General features: G+C 42.7%; 1 protein-coding gene across 1 annotated transcript in view; it reads left to right on the top strand.

The window, feature by feature from the left end:
- LOC124013046 (double C2-like domain-containing protein beta) overlaps positions 1-20,429 on the top strand; it is a 152,075-nt gene that overhangs the window by 99,748 nt on the left and 31,898 nt on the right. The window contains exon 4 of the mRNA XM_046327168.1: positions 3,176-3,285. Coding sequence (XP_046183124.1) covers positions 3,176-3,285 — 110 coding nt within the window. The remainder of the gene's footprint in view (positions 1-3,175; positions 3,286-20,429) is intronic.

The following is a 20,429-nucleotide window of genomic DNA, read 5'->3' as shown; positions in this document are numbered from 1 at the left end:
GTATGGGCAGGCAGTTCAACAGTATGGGCAGGCATAAGCTATGGACAACGAACACAATTGCATTTTATCAATGGCAATTTGAATGCACAGTGATAGCGCGATGAGATCCTGAGGCACATTGTTGTGCCATTCATCCGCCGTCATCACCTCATGTTTCAGCATGATAATGCACAGTCGCATGTCGCAAGGATCTGTACACAATTCCTGGAAGCTGAAAATGTCCCAGTTCTTCCATGGCCTACATACTGAAACATGTCACCCATTGAGCAAGTTTGGGATGCTCTGGATCAACGTGTACGACAGCATGCTCCAGTTCCCTCCAATATCCAGCAACTTCGTACAGCCATTGAAAAGGAGTGGAACAACATTCCGCAGGCCACAATCAACAGCCTCAAATCAAATCAAATTGTATTGATCACATAGACATGGTTAGCAGATGTTATTGTGAGTGTAGCGAAATGCTTGTGCATCTAGTTCTGACAGTGCAGCAATATCAAACAAATAATATCGAACAATTCGAGAACAAATACCTAATCTAAGTAAGGAATGGAATAAGAATATATAAATATATGGATGAGCAATGTCAGAGCGGCATATGCTAAGATGCAATAGATAGTACAGAATGCAGTATATACATATGAGATGAGTAACACAAAATATGTAAACATTATTAAAGTGGCATTATTAAAGTGACTAGTGAAAAGGAGTGATCAACTCTATGCGAAAGAGATATGTGGCGCTGCATGAGGCAAATAGTGGTCACCAGATACTGACTGGTTTTATGATCCATCCCTCTACGTTTTTTAAGGTATCTGTGACCAACAGATGCATATCTGTATTCTCAGTCATGTGAAATTCATAGATTAGGGCCTAATTTATTTATTTAAATGGATTGATTTACTTTTATATACTGTAACTCAGTCAAATCTTTGAAATTGTTGCATGTTGTGTTTTATATTTTTGTTCAGTGTGTAAAATCATATAATATAAAATAATGGCACATGAGTTATAAGCTTATCTTGTCTGCTAAATGAACTGGCCTACAGCCTATGGCATGGAGCCTAGCCAGATAACATGTACAGTCGTGGCCAAAAGTTTTAAGAATTACACAAATATACATTTTCACAAAGTCTGCTGCCTCAGTTTGTATGATGGCAATTTGCATATACTCCAGAATGTTATGAAGAGTGATCATATGAATTGAATTAATTGCAAAGTCCCTCTTTGCCATGCAAATGAACTGAATCCCCAAAAAACATTTCCACTGCATTTCAGCCCTACCACAAAAGGACCAGCTGACATCATGTCAGTGATTCTCTCGTTAACACAGGTGTGAGTGTTGACGAGGACAAGGCTGGAGATCACTTTGTCATGCTGATTGAGTTCGAATAACAGACTGGAAGCTCCAAAAGGAGGGTGGTGCTTGGAATCATTGTTCTTCCTCTGTCAATCATGGTTACCTGCAAGGAAACATGTGCCATCATCATTGCTTTGCACAGAAAGGGCTGCATAGGCAAGGATATTGCTGCCTGTAAGATTGCACCTATCAACTAATCAACTATTTATCGGATCATCAAGCACTTCAAGGGGAGCGGTTCAATTGTTGTGAAGAAGGCTTCAGGGCGCCCAAGAAAGTCCAGCAAGCGGCAGGACCATGTCCTAAAGTTGATTCAGCTGCGGGATCGGGGCACCACCAGTAAAGAGCTTGCTTAGGAATGGCAGCAGGCAGGTGTGAGTGCATCTGCACGCACAGTGAGGCAAAGTCTTTTGGAGGATGGCCTGGTGTCAAGAAGGGCAGCAAAGAATCCACTTTTCTCCAGGAAAAATATCAGGGACAGACTGATATTCTGCAAAAGGTACAGGGATTGGACTGCTGAGGACTGGGGTAAAGTCATTTTCTCTGATGAATCCCCTTTCAGATTGTTTGGGGCATCCGGAAAAAAGCTTGTCTGGAGAAGACAAGGTGAGCACTACTATCAGTCCTGTGTCATGCCAACAGTAAAGCATCCTGAGACCATTCATGTGTTGGGTTGCTTCTCAGCTAAGGGAGTGGGCTCACTCACAATTTTGCCTAAGAACACAGCCATGAATAAATGCCTACCAACACATCCTCCGAGAACAACTTCTCCCAGCCATCCAGGAACAGTTTGACGAGCAATGCCTTTTCCAGCATGATGGAGCACCTTGCCATTAGGCAAAAGTGAAAACTAAGTGGCTTGGGGAACAAAACATCAATATTTTGGGTCCATGGAGAGGAACCTCCCCAGACCTTAATCCCATTGAGAACTTGTGGTCAATCCTCAAGAGGCGGGGAGACAAATAAAAACCCACAAATTTTGACAAACTCCAAGCATTGATTATGCCAGAATGGGCTGCCATCAGTCAGGATGTGGCCCAGAAGTTAATTGACAGCATGCCAGGGCGGATTGCAGTCTTGAAAAAGAAGGGTCAACACTGCAAATATTGACTCTTTGCATCAACTTCATGTTATTGTCAATAAAAGTCTTTGACACTTCTGAAATGCTTGTAATTATACTTCAGTATCCATAGTAACATCTGACAAAAACATCCAAAGATACTGAAGCAGCAAACTTTGTGAATATTGATTTGTGTCATTCTCAAAACTTGGCCACGACTGTAGTAAGCAAACTTATTTCTTTAGACCTGCCTAAAATAAATCATGGATTTATTGTGATGGTGTGTATTAAATGGAGTTATTATACTTTTTAAAATTGTAGATGTTCCAAACGTGTTTATGTTAATTCACGGTCAATTACTGTGAGGCCGGTATGCATTTGCATGACAATAACCATCTGACAAAATTTCAAGACCACCACAGCCCTATCTGGGGTCGTATATTATGTGTTAGAGCCAGGAGTGTTACCATTCCACCACAGGCTCTGCATGGAAAACCAAACTTCTGTGATCTAATAATGACTTCTATTGCGCCCTATGTGTCATTGTCAGCCTATGATGGAGTGGAGGTCGAAGGTCAATACCTAAATATAATTTTGTTCTCCCTCTCTATTGCTTTCTCTCTCTTTATTGCTTGCTCATGCTCTCTCTCACACACTCTCTCTCTCTCACTCTCTCTCTCTCTCTCTCTCTTATACTCACTCACTCACTCACTCACTCACTCACTCACTCACTCACTCACTCACTCACTCACTGTCAGGCCAATAAGCTTCGCACCAAGACCCTGCGCAACACCCTCAACCCCATCTGGAGCGAGACCCTGACCTACTATGGCATCACCGATGAGGATATGGTCCGCAAAACACTCAGGTAATCTTCTTCTGTCTCCATATTCTAACCCTGAGCCTGCTTACATTTACATTCAATTGAAACGTTGAGGTCACGTTAATCAATGTGATCAAGACAAAGGAGATGATTGTGGACTACAGGAAAAAGAGGACCGAGCACGCCCCATTCTCAGGGGCTGCAGTGGAGCAGGTTGAGAGCTTAAAGTTCTTTGGTGTCCACATCACCAACAAACTAGCATGGTCCAAGCAAACCAAGACAGTGAAGAGGGCACAACAAAACCTATTCCCCCTCAAGAGACTGAAAAGATTTGGCATGGGTCCTCAGATCCTCAAAAGGTTCTACAGCTGCACCATCGCATTGCATAACTGCCTGGTACGGTTAACTACTCGGCCTGTGACCGCAAGACACTACAGAGGGTTGTGCGAGCGGCCCAGTACATCATTGGGGCCAAGCTTCCTGCCATCCAGGACCTCTATACCAGGCGGTGTCAGAGGAGGGCCCTAGAAATGTTCAGACTCCAGCCATCCTAGTCATAGACTGTTCTCTCTGTTACCGCACGGCAAGCGGTACCAGAGCGCCAAGCCTAGGTCCAAGAGGCTTCTAAACAGCATCTACCCCCAAGCCATAACACTCCTGAACATCTAATCAAATGGCTACCAAGACTATTTGCATTTCCCTCTCCTTACACCGCTGCTACTCTCTGTTGTTATCTATGCATAGTCACTTGAATAACTCTACCTACATGTACAGTTGAAGTCAGAAGTTTACACCTTAGCCAAATACATTTAAACTCAGTTTTTCAAAATTCCTGACACTTAATCCTAGTAACAATTCCCTGTCTTAGGTCAGTTAGAATCACCACTTTATTTTAAGAATGTGAAATGTCAGAATAATAGTAGAGTGATTTATTTCAGCTTTTATTTATTTCATCACATTCCCAGTGGGTCAGAAGTTTACTTACACTCAATTAGTATTTGGTAGCATTGCCTTTAAATTGTTTAACTTGGGTAAAACATTTTGGGTAGCCTTCCACAAGATTCCCACAATAAGTTTGATGCATTTTGGCCCATTCCTCCTGACAGGGCTGGTGTAACTGAGTCAGGTTTGTAGGCCTCCTCGCACATGCTTTTTCAGTTCTGCCCACAAATTTTCTATGGGAATGAGGTCAGGGCTTTATGATGGCCACTCCAATGCCTTGACTTTGTTGTCCATATGTAACAGCCGTTGTTGGCGGAAGAAAAGGAGGACCAATGCGCAGCGTGGTATGTATCCATAATGTGATTTAATGGAAAATGAATACAAAATACAAAAGAACAAGAGAATCAAAATGAAAACCGCTACAGTCCCGAATGGTGCAAACACTGAAACAGGAAAATAATCCCCCACTACTGAAGGGTGAAAACAGGCTACCTAAGTATGGTTCTCAATCAGGGACAACAATCGACAGCTGCCTCTGATTGAGAACCATATCAGGCCAAACACAGAAATCCCAAATCATAGAAAAAAAGAACATAGACTGCCCACCCCAACTCACGCCCTGACCATACTAAAAGAAAGACAAAACAAAGGAACGTGACACCTTAAGCCATTTTTCTATAACTTTGGAAGTATGCTTGGGGTCATCGTCCATTTAGAAGGCCCATTTGAGACCAAGCTTTAAATTCCTGACTGATGTCTTGAGATGTTTCTTCAATATATCCACATAATTTTCCTACCTCATGATGCCATCTATTTTGTGAAGTGCACCCGTCCCTCCTGCAGCAAAGCACCCCCACAACATGATGCTGCCACCCCCGTGCTTCCCGGTTAGGATGGTGTTCTTCGGCTTGCAAGCCTCCCCCTTTTTCCTCCAAACATAACAATGGTCATTATGGCCAAACAGTTCTAATTTTGTTTCATCAGACCGGAGGACATTTCTCCAAAAAGTACGATCTTTTTCCCCATGTGCAGTTGCAAACCGTAGTCTGGCTTTTTTATGGTGGTTTTGTAGCAGTGGCTTCTTCATTGCTGAGCTGCCTTTCAGGTTATTTCGATATAGGACCCGTTTTACAGTGGATATAGATACTTTTTTCCCATTTCCTACAGCATCTACAGCATCTTCACAAGGTCCTTTGCTGTTGTTCTGGGATTGATTTGCACTTTTCGCACCAAAGTACGTTCATCTCCAGGAGACAGAACTTGTCTCCTTCCTGAGCGGTATGACGGCTGCGTGGTCCCATGGTGTTTATACTTGCATACTATTGTTTGTACAGATGAACATGGTACCTTCAGGTATTTGGAAATTGCTCCCAAGGATGAACCAGACTTGTGGAGGTCTACAATTTATTTTTCTGAGGTCTTGGCTGATTTATTTTATTTTCCCCATGATGTCAAGCAAAGAGGCACTGAGTTTGAAGGTAGGCCTTGAAATACATCCACAGGTACACCTCCAATTGACTCAAACTATGTCAATTAGCCTATCAGAAGCTTCTGAAGTCATGACATCATTTTCGGGAATTTTCCAAGCTGTTTAAAGGCAGTCAACTTAGTGTATGTGAACTTCTGACCCACTGGAAATGTGATACAGTGGATTTTAAGTGAAATAATCTGTCTGTAAACAATTGTTGGAAAAATTACTTGTCATGCACAAAGTAGATGTCCTCACCGACTTGCCAAAATTATTGTTTACAATCATTTTTTGGAGTGGTTGAAAAATGAGTTTTAATGCCTCCAACCTAAGTGTATGTAAATGTCCGACTTCAACTGTACATATTACCTCAACTGACCAGTGCCTCTGCACCTTGACTCTGTACCGGTACCCCCCTGTATATCGTCTCACTATTATTATTTTACTGTTGCTCTTTAATTACCTGTTACTTTTATTTCTTATTCTTATCTGTATTTTTTTTAACTGTGTTGTTGGTTAGGGCTTGTAAGTAAAGCATTTCACTGTAAGGTCTACACCTGTTGTATTCAGCTCATGTGACTAATAAAATTTGATTGGGTCCAATTTTGATTGCTAACACGGCCACAATTGTGAAGAGGTCACCACGTGTCTCCAAGCCTAGGCACAAAAAGAATCAAGTCCAATTTTGTAGGCTTAAACTGTTTCATCCATTCATGCAGTCTCCTTTAAATCAACTTCTAATGGTGTCAAGGGCGGGATTGCACGCATAATTCTGTTGAGAGTCAATGATGTGAAAAAGAGACACTTGTTCCTCAACAGAATGCACATCATCCTTCATCCTCCGCTTCTTTGTCAGTGTTTATCCTGTTAGTGGGGCTTTAATCGCGTTGCTGAGCGCTCTGCAATATTGTAGAGTTTGGGATTTGTTACCCGTGACTTGCCAAGCATTGACTCTTAAAACTGTTTGTGTAATGCCATGGTGTTTTCCATTCCAGGATCCAGATTTTTTTTGCGGGCTGACTTCTATTCACTGCACGTTCTCTAAACCATACCCTCATTTGTGGCAGCCGATTTAATGAGTTAGCAGCTGAAGTGTTAGGAGGAAACCAACTGCTTAAGGTGACCATGAGCATGGCACACCCCTGGGACAGGTGTTTGCCACTTGACAGCTTGAAGTAGGGAGGTGGCAAAAGAGGTCTCCTAAATCCCAACACATAGTCTGTGGGATTATAATTAACTGTCAATCACCCAGAGATTTTGTTGTTGTTGCTAGTGTCACAGGTCGGCTCATAGCCTGTTGCAAAAATGAGGGGACACGAACAGGTATAGGCCAATCAAAAAGGTTCTTTATTGTAAACCAAAACTATTAACTTTAAACAATGAAAAGGGAATGAGGTGTGAAAGTATCATAATGTAGGGTGTATGTAAAGTGCAGGGATGCGTGAATCTGTGTGTGTGAATATGACTGAGTGAAAACTACGTAAACCTACAAAGGAACAAACAAAACAGGATCATACCTGGAGGAGCAGAGAGAGAGAAGAGTGGTTAGTGAAGCAGTTGAAATACCCTGAGCCCAGGTGGCTCCAATCACTAATGACCCTCCTCTGCCTGCAGGAGGAACCGCCCCTGCAATGCAGAGGAGGGGCCATGACACTAGTATGACATAGTAGAATATTCGCCATTCACCCAGTGATATCACTCCTGCCATAAAGGAGCATCAGCACTGTGACTCACACACCCAACCTCCATCCCCAAGTCATCAATTGATTAAACTCCACTGAACCCCTATAAAGTGATAATGATGAATGCAGAGCAGTAGCTCCTGTTTAGCCTGTTGTGTGTGTGTTTAATAGGAACAACAGAAGCAAATGGAACAAAACGTGAAGGGACCTACCTGAATTTGTCCAACAAAAACTCTTGTTCTCATAGCAAAACACTTTCCATTGAAAAACATTTTGCTATGGTGTGCGCTAATGAATACACCCTTTGTCATATATATGTTTGAGCTATCATGCCAACTCCTTGTAAATGCCAAATATGATAGCACAAACAGATCTGGGACCAGGCTAGCTCCAATTATGTTAAACAAGTCAATGAGTGATGGTGCATGATAATGCCGCAAATCACAAAGGTCATTTGGCCCATCAGTATCTGTATATGACACTAATGACTAAAAATCTTTACTAACAGCTAATTGGCATTATTGGTTTAGTGATGACCCTGATGAGTTAATTAGCCATCAATAATGACAATTTCAAAAAATATATATAAGTGTAGGTGTCTTCCATCCTTTTTTGTTTGAGCAGTGTATACTATACAGTACATAAGCAAAACGTGTCAGGGGCAAACGTGTCATGGAAATATGTACTCTACCCTCATCCCAGGTCTATATGAGCTTTAACTAACTCTTCTCCTCTCACTATCATTGTTAATATGGCATAACAACATCTATAGTCAGAAGGATCAGGCTGAGGCACAGGTACTGTACAGATCTGGGACCAGGCTAGGTGAATGTACTCTACATCAGAGTTCCTATGTTCATCCAGGACTTTGTTTAAACCTGTATGAGTTTATCCATATGTTGATACAGTTGAAGTCAGAAGTTTACCTTAGCCAAATGCATTTAAACTCAGTTTTTCACAATTCCTGACATTTAATCCGAGTAAAAATTCCCTGTCTTAGTTCAGTTAGGATCACCACTTTATTTTAAGAATGTGAAATGTCAGAATAATAGTAGAGAGAATGATTTATGTCAGCTTTTATTTATTTCATCACATTCCCAGTGGGTCAGAAGTTTACATACACTCAATTAGTATTTGGTAGGATTGCTTTTAAATTGTTTAACTTGGGTCCAACATTTCGGGTAGACTTCCACAAGCTTCCCGCAATAATTTTGGTGAATTTTGGCGCATTCCTCCTGACAGAGCTGATGTAACTGAGTCAGGTTTGTAGGCCTCCTTGATCGCACACGCTTTTTCAGTTCTGCCCACACATCTTCTATGGGATTGAGGTCAGGGCTTTGTTCTGTAGCTCAGTTGGTAGAGCATGGCGCTTGTAACGCCAGGGTAGTGGGTTCGATTCCCGGGACCACCCATACGTAGAATGTATGCACACATGACTGTAAGTCGCTTTGGATAAAAGCGTCTGCTAAATGGCATATTATTATTATTATTATGATGGCCACTCCAATACCTTGACTTTGTTGTCCTTAAGCCATTTTGCCACAACTTTGGAAATATGCTTGGAGTCATTGTCAATTTGGGAGACCCATTTGCATCCAAGCTTTAACTTCCTGACTGATGTCTTGAGATGTTTCTTCAATATATCCATATAATATTCCTACCTCATGGTGCCATCTATTTTGTGAAGTGCACCAGTCCCTCCTGCAGCAAAGCACCCCCACAACATGATGCTGCCAACCCCGTCCTTCACAGTTGGGATTGTGTTCTTCGGCTTGCAAGCCTCCCCCTTTTTCCTCCAAACATAACGATGGTCATTATAGCCAAACAGTTCTATTTTTGTTTCATCAGACCGGAGGACATTTCTCCAAAAAGTATGATCTCTGTCGCAGTTGCAAACCGTAGTGTGGCTTTTTTATGGTGGTTTTGGAGCAGTGGCTTCTTCCTTGCTGAGCGGTCTTTCAGGTTATGTCAATATAGGACTCGTTTTACTGTGGATATAGATACTTTTGTACCCGTTTCCTCCAGCATCTTCACAAGGTCCTCTGCTGTTGTTCTGGGACTGATTTGCACTTTTCGCACCAAAGTACATTAATCTCTAGGAGACAGAACGCGTCTCCTTCCTGAGCGGTTTGATGGCTGCGTGGTCCCATGGTGTTTATACTTGCGTACTATTGTTTGTACAGATGAACGTGGTACCTTCAGTTGTTTGGAAATTGCTCCCAAGCATGAACCAGACTTGTGGAGGTCTACAAAAAAAAATTCTGAGTTCTTGACTGATTTCTTTTGATTTTCTCATGATGTCAAGCAAAGAGGCACTGAGTTTGAAGGTAGGCCTTGAAATACATCCACAGGTACACCTCCAATTGAGTCAAATGATGTCAATTCACCTATCATAAGCTTCTAAAAGCTATGACAATATTTTCAGGAATTTTCCAAGCTGTTTAAAGGCACAGTCAACTTAGTGTATGTAAACTTCTGACCCACGGGAATTGTGATACAATGAATTTTAAGTGAAATAATGTTGGAAAAATGGCTTGTGGCATGCACTTTGTGACTTGCCAAACCTATAGTTTGTTAACAAGATATTTGTGGAGTGGTTGAAAAACTAGCTTTAATGACTCCAACCTAAGTGTATGTAGAGCATGGCGCTTGTAACGCCAGGGTAGGGGGTTCGATCCCCGGGACCACCCATACGTAGAATGTATGCACACATGACTGTAAGTCGCTTTGGATAAAAGCGTCTGCTAAATGGCATATATTATTATTATTATAAACTTCCGACTGTGTGTGTCATCCTTTTATTAGGTATAGATGATTCAGCCCATCTCATTGAATAGATTCCAAGTTTTATCCCCGGGCATTAGAAGACTGTCAATTATTTTCTAATCTACTTTGAGGCCATAATGTAACTTTGTCAGGTTGAAACCAATGGAAATTGACAGTCGACGTCGATAGTGCTCCCCATTTATTGCATGATGATTTACCAATTTGGCGTAATGCCGTTATCAGCAGTATCGATTCAAACATGGATCACTCCTGTAGTGCATAACCCGGGCACTCAATGAAATGTGATGTAGGCGATATTGTTATTTGGAGACCTAGCCTCCTTCGCCTTTTTCGTACTGGCAGTGTCAGACAATCAGATCCTTTGTTGTTGAATATGATGTGGCTACTGCTAGCTAGCATGAGGACTAAAATGGCCTTTTTCCAGGAAAGCAAGCAGTATTTCAATTATTTCGATGGAGCAACGTGGATAAAAATACAATTTTGCGTGCAGTGGCATATGCCATCCCTGCATTGAGCTATGTTTTCTGACCCATATCTCGCGTCGGCTCCGCTTTGTATTAATGTTAACATGATTGCATTCTGACCTCAGTGCAGCTGAAGTAGGGTAGGGACAGTATCTGCTGGCAACATGGAAGTTAACCCTGTATTTGCATCAATGGTCATGGGCAGCGGTGATTGACATTTAGAGGCTTGGCTATTTGTTTAATTAATAGAATGGCCACAGAGTATGTCCCCTCCCAGACACTTGCTTCAGAAGGCAAGCTATTCACAAAGCATCACTTCTCTCGTGTACTCGCATCTACATACATGCAAGTCAACAGGGTAATTAGCTGTAGCATTTGATATAGCTGCCACTCGTCAGTGGAACATTCAGACAGCGGTCCACCGGCAATGGCCTCCAGTGGGTGGGTGGCATTGGACCCCTCGTTCTGCAAATTTTACACTCAGCAGCTGCACACCTCACAAGGGGAGAGGTCAGTTGTCACTAGATCTCACTGGGGCTAAGGCAAGTAACAGAGGCAGCTCTCCAGTGTAAAATGGTCAGTAAAACCTTTTCATAAAATTTAAGTTACACACTGATAAATATTACCAGTGGGGAACATTACCTGTAAGTTGTTATGAACTGTTATGAACTCTGGTGTGGTGGTAGAGGTTATGAAGCTGTGTGATATCAGGACTGAATTAAGAGACACCAGGCTGAGATAAGGCAGAAAGTGGATGCTATTCAACTGGCCTGGTGAAAGCCTTGTCAGTCCGGATTGTTTTTTTTACATGTTTGTTGATGAAAACCTATTTTAGACTCTCTTATGTGATGTGGGAATGTTGGATGTAATGTAAATGGATGTGTATTCATGTTGTTGTTTGAGGGAGTCCTTCACAAAACACACACAAGTGCAGACATTTGTCAGTCTGGTCACTCTGAGTGCAGACATTTGTCAGTCTGGTCACTCTGATGTGATCATTTGGTTTATATTTTTGTGTTTGTCCATGTAATAGTGTGAGAATGTGTGGCTCTACATATGTGTGCATGTGTTTGTGCGTGACGTGAGTACGTGTTTGTGCGTGACGTGAGTGCATGTGTTTGTGCGTGACGTGAGTGCATGTGTGTGAGAGACAGGTAGAAACGGAGGGAGACAACGAGACATAGAGAAAAACTGATAGATAGACCATTTCTGTGTGAATGTGGTGTGTTGATTAGGGAGGGCCCCCCTGATGATTCACGAGGCGTTCACACTACGGCCTTTCTTTAGACTGTCTCTGCCTGTTGCCATGGAAACTACCATCTCCTTTATACCGGCCTCGCCTTCGGGCGTCACCCTTGTCCTTCATGTAAATAAATACTATACAATAAAAGATAACTGGACAGAGAAGTCTAACCATGTGATAACTTCCAGTCCTCAAATATGATGATAAATAATTTGCTGATTCAGAATTCCTTGGCTCTCCCTAGCCTATTGATTTCCATGAAACCAAATCTCTCTCAGCTCGCCGTTGATATCAGAGTGATAAAACTGGATTATTATGCCTGGCTGTCACACCTTCCAACCCAATAGCCTGTTCTCGCCAGTGTGCATCGATCAGAGTAGGTTTGAAATTAAAAAGGACATTGCCATGGTGAGGCAGATGAGGGGATGAAGGGCAGGTGGCACTTACCGTCCTCGGGGACTGTTTTTTTTATTTTTTTTTAAATGTATTAAAAGGAAATGGAATGTTTTTGGCCCTAGGGTTTCACCTCTTTAGAGTCTGCCACCCCTGTTACTCCTTGGTGCACCCAAATTAAAGTTTTAGGGGAGAGTTCACCAGGAGACATCTTAGGAATCGATCGGCTTCGCATTTTGTATAGTTGATCCTCCCCCCCCCAAAAAAACTATGCATATTGTGGATTGGGCTCAGCAGTTGTTGAGTAGTAGTTTTCTCTAAATTAAGCAGTGACCACAAGATGTGCCAAAAGAGAATGGATCAACTTTAGTTCACTTCCAGGTGCCTTATTGTGTAACTCCCCAAGAAGCAATGGTATGGTTATGTTGATCCCTGGGAATAATTGTACACTATGTAGGGAATTTTCCTGGCTTCCCATAGTCCTTGTACGGCCAAACGCTATGCCACGCCCACGGATGTTAGTTTCTTCACCACAATGAGTCTGGATCTGGGTACCCCCTTGACAATTTCTAGAACACAAACACATTCTAACCTTTCTGATTGGTTACAGAAACTGTTGGAGATGGGCCAGAGCCAGAACACTTGGGTAAAGCGTAATTTTGAAAATCTGTCTTTAGCTTTGATACTCTGATTGGTTTGAGATGATCTAATCACAGATGACTTTGTTTTGTACAACACCCCTCATTTTGACATCACCACAAACAACTTCAACAATGGTAGTCTCAGACTAAAGTATGTAGCGAACATAAAGCAGTGGAAGAAATCAGTTTGAGTCGTCAGGCAAGTAGGGAATAGGGTTGCTGGTTTTCCAGACACAGCCCTAGTCTTAGCCTGTTAGCTTGTCTGTATTCATAAGTGTGTCACTACCACTTCCAGTGATTTGTAACCTTTCTGTTGTGCTTTGATTAGATAATTGACCTGTTAGAGGTCGGTCCGTCAGCAGGCCGAGATGGCCTGTATCCAACTCTCTCCAGTAACCCTCAGGAGTAGGTCGGAAACCTAAAATAAAGCCCAAACCAAATCACCACTGCTTGCTAATGTTCCCCAGAAAAAAAGCTTAAAATAACACAATAAAACATGTTCATCAGTTAAAATGATAAGGTGACTGAACTAATATCACACTGTTCTTGATTCCCATGACCACTACAATTACAGTATTCTACGCTCTACCTCCCGTGTCTTTTAAGTGGATCGATACAACATGATTCTCATTATCAGACTCATCCTCTGCCAATACACTGCTTGTTTCCTCCATTTCGTTCCTGCACCAACCCCTTTGGCCACGGCCGTGCAGTTGAGTAGATTTACTGTGCCACGGGGCAGCCGCGCAATGGGATAATGTCATCTTGTTTACAGATTTATCTGAATTGTCAACAGAGATGGCTTGCATGGCCCGGCGCTTATTGATTCCCACTGATTTATATCAGAGAGGACCAAGTGCTCTCAGATTTGGGGTTTCATATTTGTGGTCGACTGGTCGTCCATCAGTCTGTGTTAGACTAAGCAATCCACAGGGCCGAACAACACATTAGAACAGGATGACAAAGGATGATTTCATGAAATCCCTCATGAAATCTAATCAAACCACCTTAAAATTATTTCAGACACTCCAACAACCATAATGAGAAGAAAAAGGCTAAATGAACCATACCCCCCAACCAGCGTGTTTCACTGTCATTTTTCATTCAAACCTCCTGTGAGCTTGTTGCACGTCTGTCTCTGACCTCGAGTCCAGGCCATCTGCCATCTGTTGTAGGGGATAGTTGTATGTTCTACTTAGCCAATTTTGACCCGACTGATCCTGATTGCTCTGTGAAACATAAGCTTTCACCAATCATATCAAACAATGTTTTCTCAATTACTGACCTCTGGGTAAAAGGTTAATGTGGGGTATTTGATAGACTCACATCTTCCTGGCCTCCCAAGTGGTACACTGTTCTAAGGAAGTGAACAGGCTGAGGCACGACTCCTATTTAAATTAATGTCCTTTCTCTTTTTGGTAATTTATTCTTGGCACAGAAAATAGAGGCCCACAACTGATGACAGCACCAAACAGAGATCACTGAATTCAGTTCATTTCAAAACACTGCAGAGAGCAACCCCACACACATACACTTGTCAGCCTCCAGCGACAATCCCAGTCACATTAAACCATAAAATCCCAGTCACATTAAAGCCTGGAGTTTGTTAAACGGCATTTGCACTTGGATTTAAACTGGTGACATGAAAATAGAACTCTTTGGCCATGCACACCACCATTGGCATCTAAAGAAGGATGCAGAAAATAACTTCACACCTGTTGAAAAATATGGTGGTGTATCTGATGTTTTGGGGCTATTTTGCTTCCACTGGTCCTGGGGCCCTTGTTAAGGTCAATGGCACTTGGCCGTAAATTGATCTTCCAGCAAGACAATAACCCCAAGCACTAATCAAAATCCATAAAGAAATGGTTAACTGACCACAAAACCCACATTTTGCAATGGCCATCTCAGTCTCTGGTCTTGAACCCCATTGAAAACCTGTGGTTTGAATTGAAGAGGGCAGTCTTTAAGAGTAGACAAATTATATCAGGGATCTGGAAAGATTCTGTTTGGAGGAATGGTCTAAGAACCCTCCCAACGTGTTCTCCAATCTCATAAAACATTGTAGAAAAAGGTTCAATGTCGTTATCCTCGCAATGGGAAGGTGTTAAGTATGGAAAACAGGGGTGCCAATCATTTTGGCATTTAAAAAAAAAATGTATTACTTGATAAACAAAATCTCTTACTCTGAGCAATTATATTAGTGTAAAATAATATAATTTTCCTTATTTTTTTTGCATCCAATATTGCTCAGTATTTTATACAGTATGTTTTGTTCATCTTTATCAAAAATTGGCTATATATATATATATATATATATATGTAATATTCAGAGAAGGCTGAATTGTAGGAGAATCACAGCTGTGGCATGGATCATCAAATCAAATCAAATTTATTTATATAGCCCTTCGTACATCAGCTGATATCTCAAAGTGCTGTACAGAAACCCAGCCTAAAACCCCAAACAGCAAACAATGCAGGTGTAAAAGCACGGTGGCTAGGAAAAACTCCCTAGAAAGGCCAAAACCTAGGAAGAAACCTAGAGAGGAACCAGGCTATGTGGGGTGGCCAGTCCTCTTCTGGCTGTGCCGGGTAGAGATTATAACAGGATGTTCAAATGTTCATAACAAGATGTTCAAATGTTCATAAATGACCAGCATGGTCGAATAATAATAAGGCAGAACAGTTGAAACTGGAGCAGCAGCACAGTCAGGTGGACTGGGGACAGCAAGGAGCCATCATGTCAGGTAGTCCTGGGACATGGTCCTAGGGCCCAGGCCAGTTGAAACTGGAGCAGCAGCATGGCCAGGTGGACTGGGGACAGCAAGGAGTCATCATGTCAGGTAGTCCTGGGACATGGTCCTAGGGCCCAGGCCAGTTGAAACTGGAGCAGCAGCATGGCCAGGTGGACTGGGGACAGCAAGGAGTCATCATGTCAGGTAGTCCTGGGGCATGGTCCTAGGGCTCAGGTCCTCCGAGAGAGAGAAAGAAAGAGAGAATTAGAGAGAGCATATGTGGGGTGGCCAGTCCTCTTCTGGCTGTGCCGGGTGGAGATTATAACAGAACGTGGCCAAGATGTTCAAATGTTCATAAATGACCATCATGGTTGAATAATAGTAAGGCAGAACAGTTGAAACTGGAGCAGCAGCATGGCCAGGTGGACTGGGGACAGCAAGGAGTCATCATGTCAGGTAGTCCTGGGACATGGTCCTAGGGCCCAGGCCAGTTGAAACTGGAGCAGCAGCATGGCCAGGTGGACTGGGGACAGCAAGGAGTCATCATGTCAGGTAGTCCTGGGGCATGGTCCTAGGGCTCAGGTCCTCCGAGAGAGAGAAAGAAAGAGAGAATTAGAGAGAGCATATGTGGGGTGGCCAGTCCTCTTCTGGCTGTGCCGGGTGGAGATTATAACAGAACGTGGCCAAGATGTTCAAATGTTCATAAATGACCATCATGGTTGAATAATAGTAAGGCAGAACAGTTGAAACTGGAGCAGCAGCATGGCCAGGTGGACTGGGGACAGCAAGGAGTCATCATGTCAGGTAGTCCTGGGACATGGTCCTAGGGCCCAGGCCAGTTGAAACTGGAGCAGCAGCATGGCCAGGTGGACTGGGGACAGCAAGGAGTCATCATGTCAGGTAGTCCTGGGGCATGGTCCTAGGGCTCAGGTCCTCCGAGAGAGAGAAAGAAAGAGAGAAGGAGAAAATTAGAGAACGCACACTTAGATTCACACAGGACACCGAATAGGACAGGAGAAGTACTCCAGATATAACAAACTGACCCTAGCCCCCCGCCACATAAACTACTGCAGCATAAATACTGGAGGCTGAGACAGGAGGGGTCAGGAGACACTGTGGCCCCATCCGAGGACACCCCCGGACAGGGCCAAACAGGAAGGATATAACCCCACCCACTTTGCCAAAGCACAGCCCCCACACCACTAGAGGGATATCTTCAACCACCAACTTACCATCCTGAGACAAGGCCGAGTATAGCCCACAAAGATCTCCGCCACGGCACAACCCAGGGGGGGGCGCCAACCCAAACAGGCTGACCACAACAGTGAATCAACCCACCCAGGTGACACACCCCCCCCCCCAGGGACGGCATGAGAGAGCCCCAGCAAGCCAGTGACTCAGCCCCCGTAACAGGGTAGAGGCAGAGAATCCCAGTGGAAAGAGGGGAACCGGCCAGGCAGAGACAGCAAGGGCAGTTCGTTGCTCCAGAGCCATCATGATCATCCATCATGGATGGGGGCTGCCCTCTCGTTCCCTCCGGGGCTGTCCATGGCTCTTTCACGTCAGGACGTAATGGAGATGGATGAGTGGGGTGTCCGGAGTTGGGCAGGCTAGGAAATGGGAGCGAGGGTGCGGCTGGAACGAGGAAGAAAGACCCTGCTTATCCTGTCACAGAGGAACAGAGGAGAGCTGAGGTGTGACAGCTGGAATAGGCCTACAGGGGAGACGGCTGTGTGTGTCACTGTCTCTCTCCCATCAATCTCTCGCTCACTCCCTCCCTCCATCCCTCCATCACCCCACCACAATCCCGTATCTCACACACTGTGAGCAAGCTGGCTAGAGCTAGTCAGGCTTGTCACTGGCTGGTGGAAAGAGTATTAAAACTATCCAAAAGAGTCCAGGTGTGATTTGACATCTAATGTAGCAATATTTGGTGCCATTTGTGATCTTTTGGACATGTTTTTGTTTTTATTGTTGTTGTGACACATTTTACATTGGATATTTGGTGGCATCAGTTTCATTACACACTGTCATTGCCAATGTTGCGGAGATGAGTCGGTAATGGTTGCTCATGGTCACGTGCTGCTGTTCCAGTTTCAACTGTCGGCCATGGTTGCTCATGGTCACGTGATGATGGTCATGCTGCTGCTCCAGTTTCAACTGTTCTGCCTGAGGCTATGGAATCCTGACCTGTTCACCGGACGTGCTACCTGTCCCAGAACTGCTGTTTTCTCTCTCTATCGCACCTGCTGTCTCTAACTCTGAATGATAGCTATGAAAAGCCAACTAACATTTACTCCTGAGGTCCTGACCTGTTACACCCTTTACAACCACTGTGATTATTATTATTTAACCCTGCTGGTCATCTATGAACATTTGAACATCTTGGCCATGTACTGTTATAATCTCTACCCGGCACAGCCAGAAGAGGACTGGTCACCCCTAGCCTGGTTCCTCTCTATGTTTCTTCCTAGGGAGTTTTTTCTAGCCACCGTGCTTCTACATCTGCATTGCTTGCTGTTTGGGTTTTAGGCTGGGGTTCTGTATAGCACTTTGTGACATAAGCTGATGTAAAAAGGGCTTTATAAATACATTTGATTGTTTGATTGATGAGGTAGCACTGCCTGCGACTTCAAAATAGAGAATTTCCTCTTGGTCTAACAGTCAAGACGTTGGTTTCTCTTGTGGGAGATCCGTGTTCAGATCCCACCGTGACACCAATCTCTCAAAAATGTGATGACAGAAACAAAAGTGCAACATTGTTACTGATTTGTTTCACAATTTTAAGTTGAATAGCGGAGGTGCATAAAGATGACAGATCCCAATTTCCTAAGTTTGGTGTATTGTGCATTTCTCTCCATTACTCTTTTTTTTGTATCGTCCTTAGCAGAGTATACATCCCAATTTTAGCTCCAAGATGTCAGCAATAAAAAAAAACGAAAAAGTAGATTTATTGCCGTAGTTTAAAAACTATGAATAGTGCTTAAATAATGTCCTCATATCTGAATTCTGCCATCTTTATGCACATTCACCATTGAGGATTCACAAATATAACCAAGTTTGAGTTGTCATTTACCTCCAGCTCAACAGATAGAAGTGGGGAGGGGCACAATGACTCACTGTTAGTCATCATTAATTATAGGAACAAAACATCTAGTCATTGCTGTGATTACCTGATAGAGGTGGTTTGCTCCCAAACACAAAATCTGTTTTCCTCTGTCTGGGATATTTGTCTGTGTACTGTAGGGTATTATTAATAACATGTTTTTTTCTTCTAAATGAGACGTCACCTGGAACAGGTGTGATTTTAAAGAAAGCGAAGTTGATGTGATTGTAAACTGCTGGCATGTTTAGTACTGGTTCTGTTTTTTTTTCTCGTTTTTTTTTTTTAATAATTATAAAACATTGCACCCACAACCCTATTACTCACAACTTTGATTCAACCAAAACATTGTTTGATTCATTTTCCCATGGATAAATCTCACTCAAAAAAAGACAAAAATGTGTATGGTTAAACTCTTAATAATGTATCTAAAAAAATAAATGTACTATTTATTAAAAGCTTACCTTAATTATATTTCCTATTTCATTCCACAGCCATATAATGCATCTCAGTGTATTGTTCTTTGGTTTCAAATCCAACTCCTATACAAGAATTATCCACCATTTCCCATGTTGAATGGCATTGACCTTGTGCCACTGCAGTCAAAGGTAGTTTGAGGTAATGAATCTGCTCCAGGGTGAAGCTTTCCCACATACAGATCTAGGATCAATTTCCCCTTCCTCAATCCTAACCTTAACCATCTGTGGGGAAATGCAAAACTGACCCAATATCGGCGTCTTAGGGCCAATTTACACCAATTCATCCTCAACTTAAATGTTCTCTGTAGATCTTTTAGCTAATGAAGTGGAAAGAGTAGTTGATGATCATGTCAATTGGTCAATACTTGGTTAAGGATGAATGGGAGGGCCACTAGCAGGTTGACTTGTACAGTAAAAGGATAGGCGGTGTCGAGTGTGATACAGTGACCAAAGCTTGATACACAGATCTAAGCCCAGTTCCGTTTCTTCCCTTTAAAACCTCTTAGAACCACCCATCCCGGATCCGGTATATTTGTTATCAGCAACGCTGAGTAGCATAGAGCAACAGTCAAATAATATTACTAGAAAATATTCATATTCATGAAATCACAAGTGAAATATAGTGAAACACAGCTTAGCCTTTTGTTAATCACCCTGTCATCTCAGATTTTGAAATGATGCTTTTGTCACGGATTTCTTCCTGGGAAGGAGAGGCAGAACAAAACGCAGCATGGTTATGGTTCTTTCATAAGAAAACTCAAACATGAACAAACTACAAACCAATAAACATGAAAACCGTAATAGTCCCGTGTGGCACTAACACAGGAAACAATCACCCACAAAATACCCAAAGAATATGGCTGCCTAAATATGGCTCCCAATCAGAGACAACAATAAACACCTGCCTCTGATTGAGAACCAATCCAGGCAACCATAGACTTACCTAGACACCTAAAAGAACATAACCCCATAAATCTACAAAAAAAACCTAGACAAGACAAACACATAAATCACCCATGTCACACCCTGGCCTAACCAAAATAATAAAGAAAATAAAGATAACTAATACCAAGGCATGACAGCTTTACAGCGAAAGCAATACAAGCGTTTGTGTAAGTTTATCGATAGCAGAACAAAACAATAAATACACCTAGCATCAGGTAACTTGGTCACGAAAATCAGACAGAAATTCCAAATTATATCCATAATGTACACAGAAACATGTCAAACGTTTTTTCTAATCAATCCTCAA

Source organism: Oncorhynchus gorbuscha, linkage group LG02, assembly GCF_021184085.1.
Source record: "Oncorhynchus gorbuscha isolate QuinsamMale2020 ecotype Even-year linkage group LG02, OgorEven_v1.0, whole genome shotgun sequence".
NCBI lineage: Eukaryota > Metazoa > Chordata > Actinopteri > Salmoniformes > Salmonidae > Oncorhynchus > Oncorhynchus gorbuscha.
Note: the sequence above shows the minus strand (reverse complement) of the source record. Positions and strands in the feature narration are given on the sequence as shown.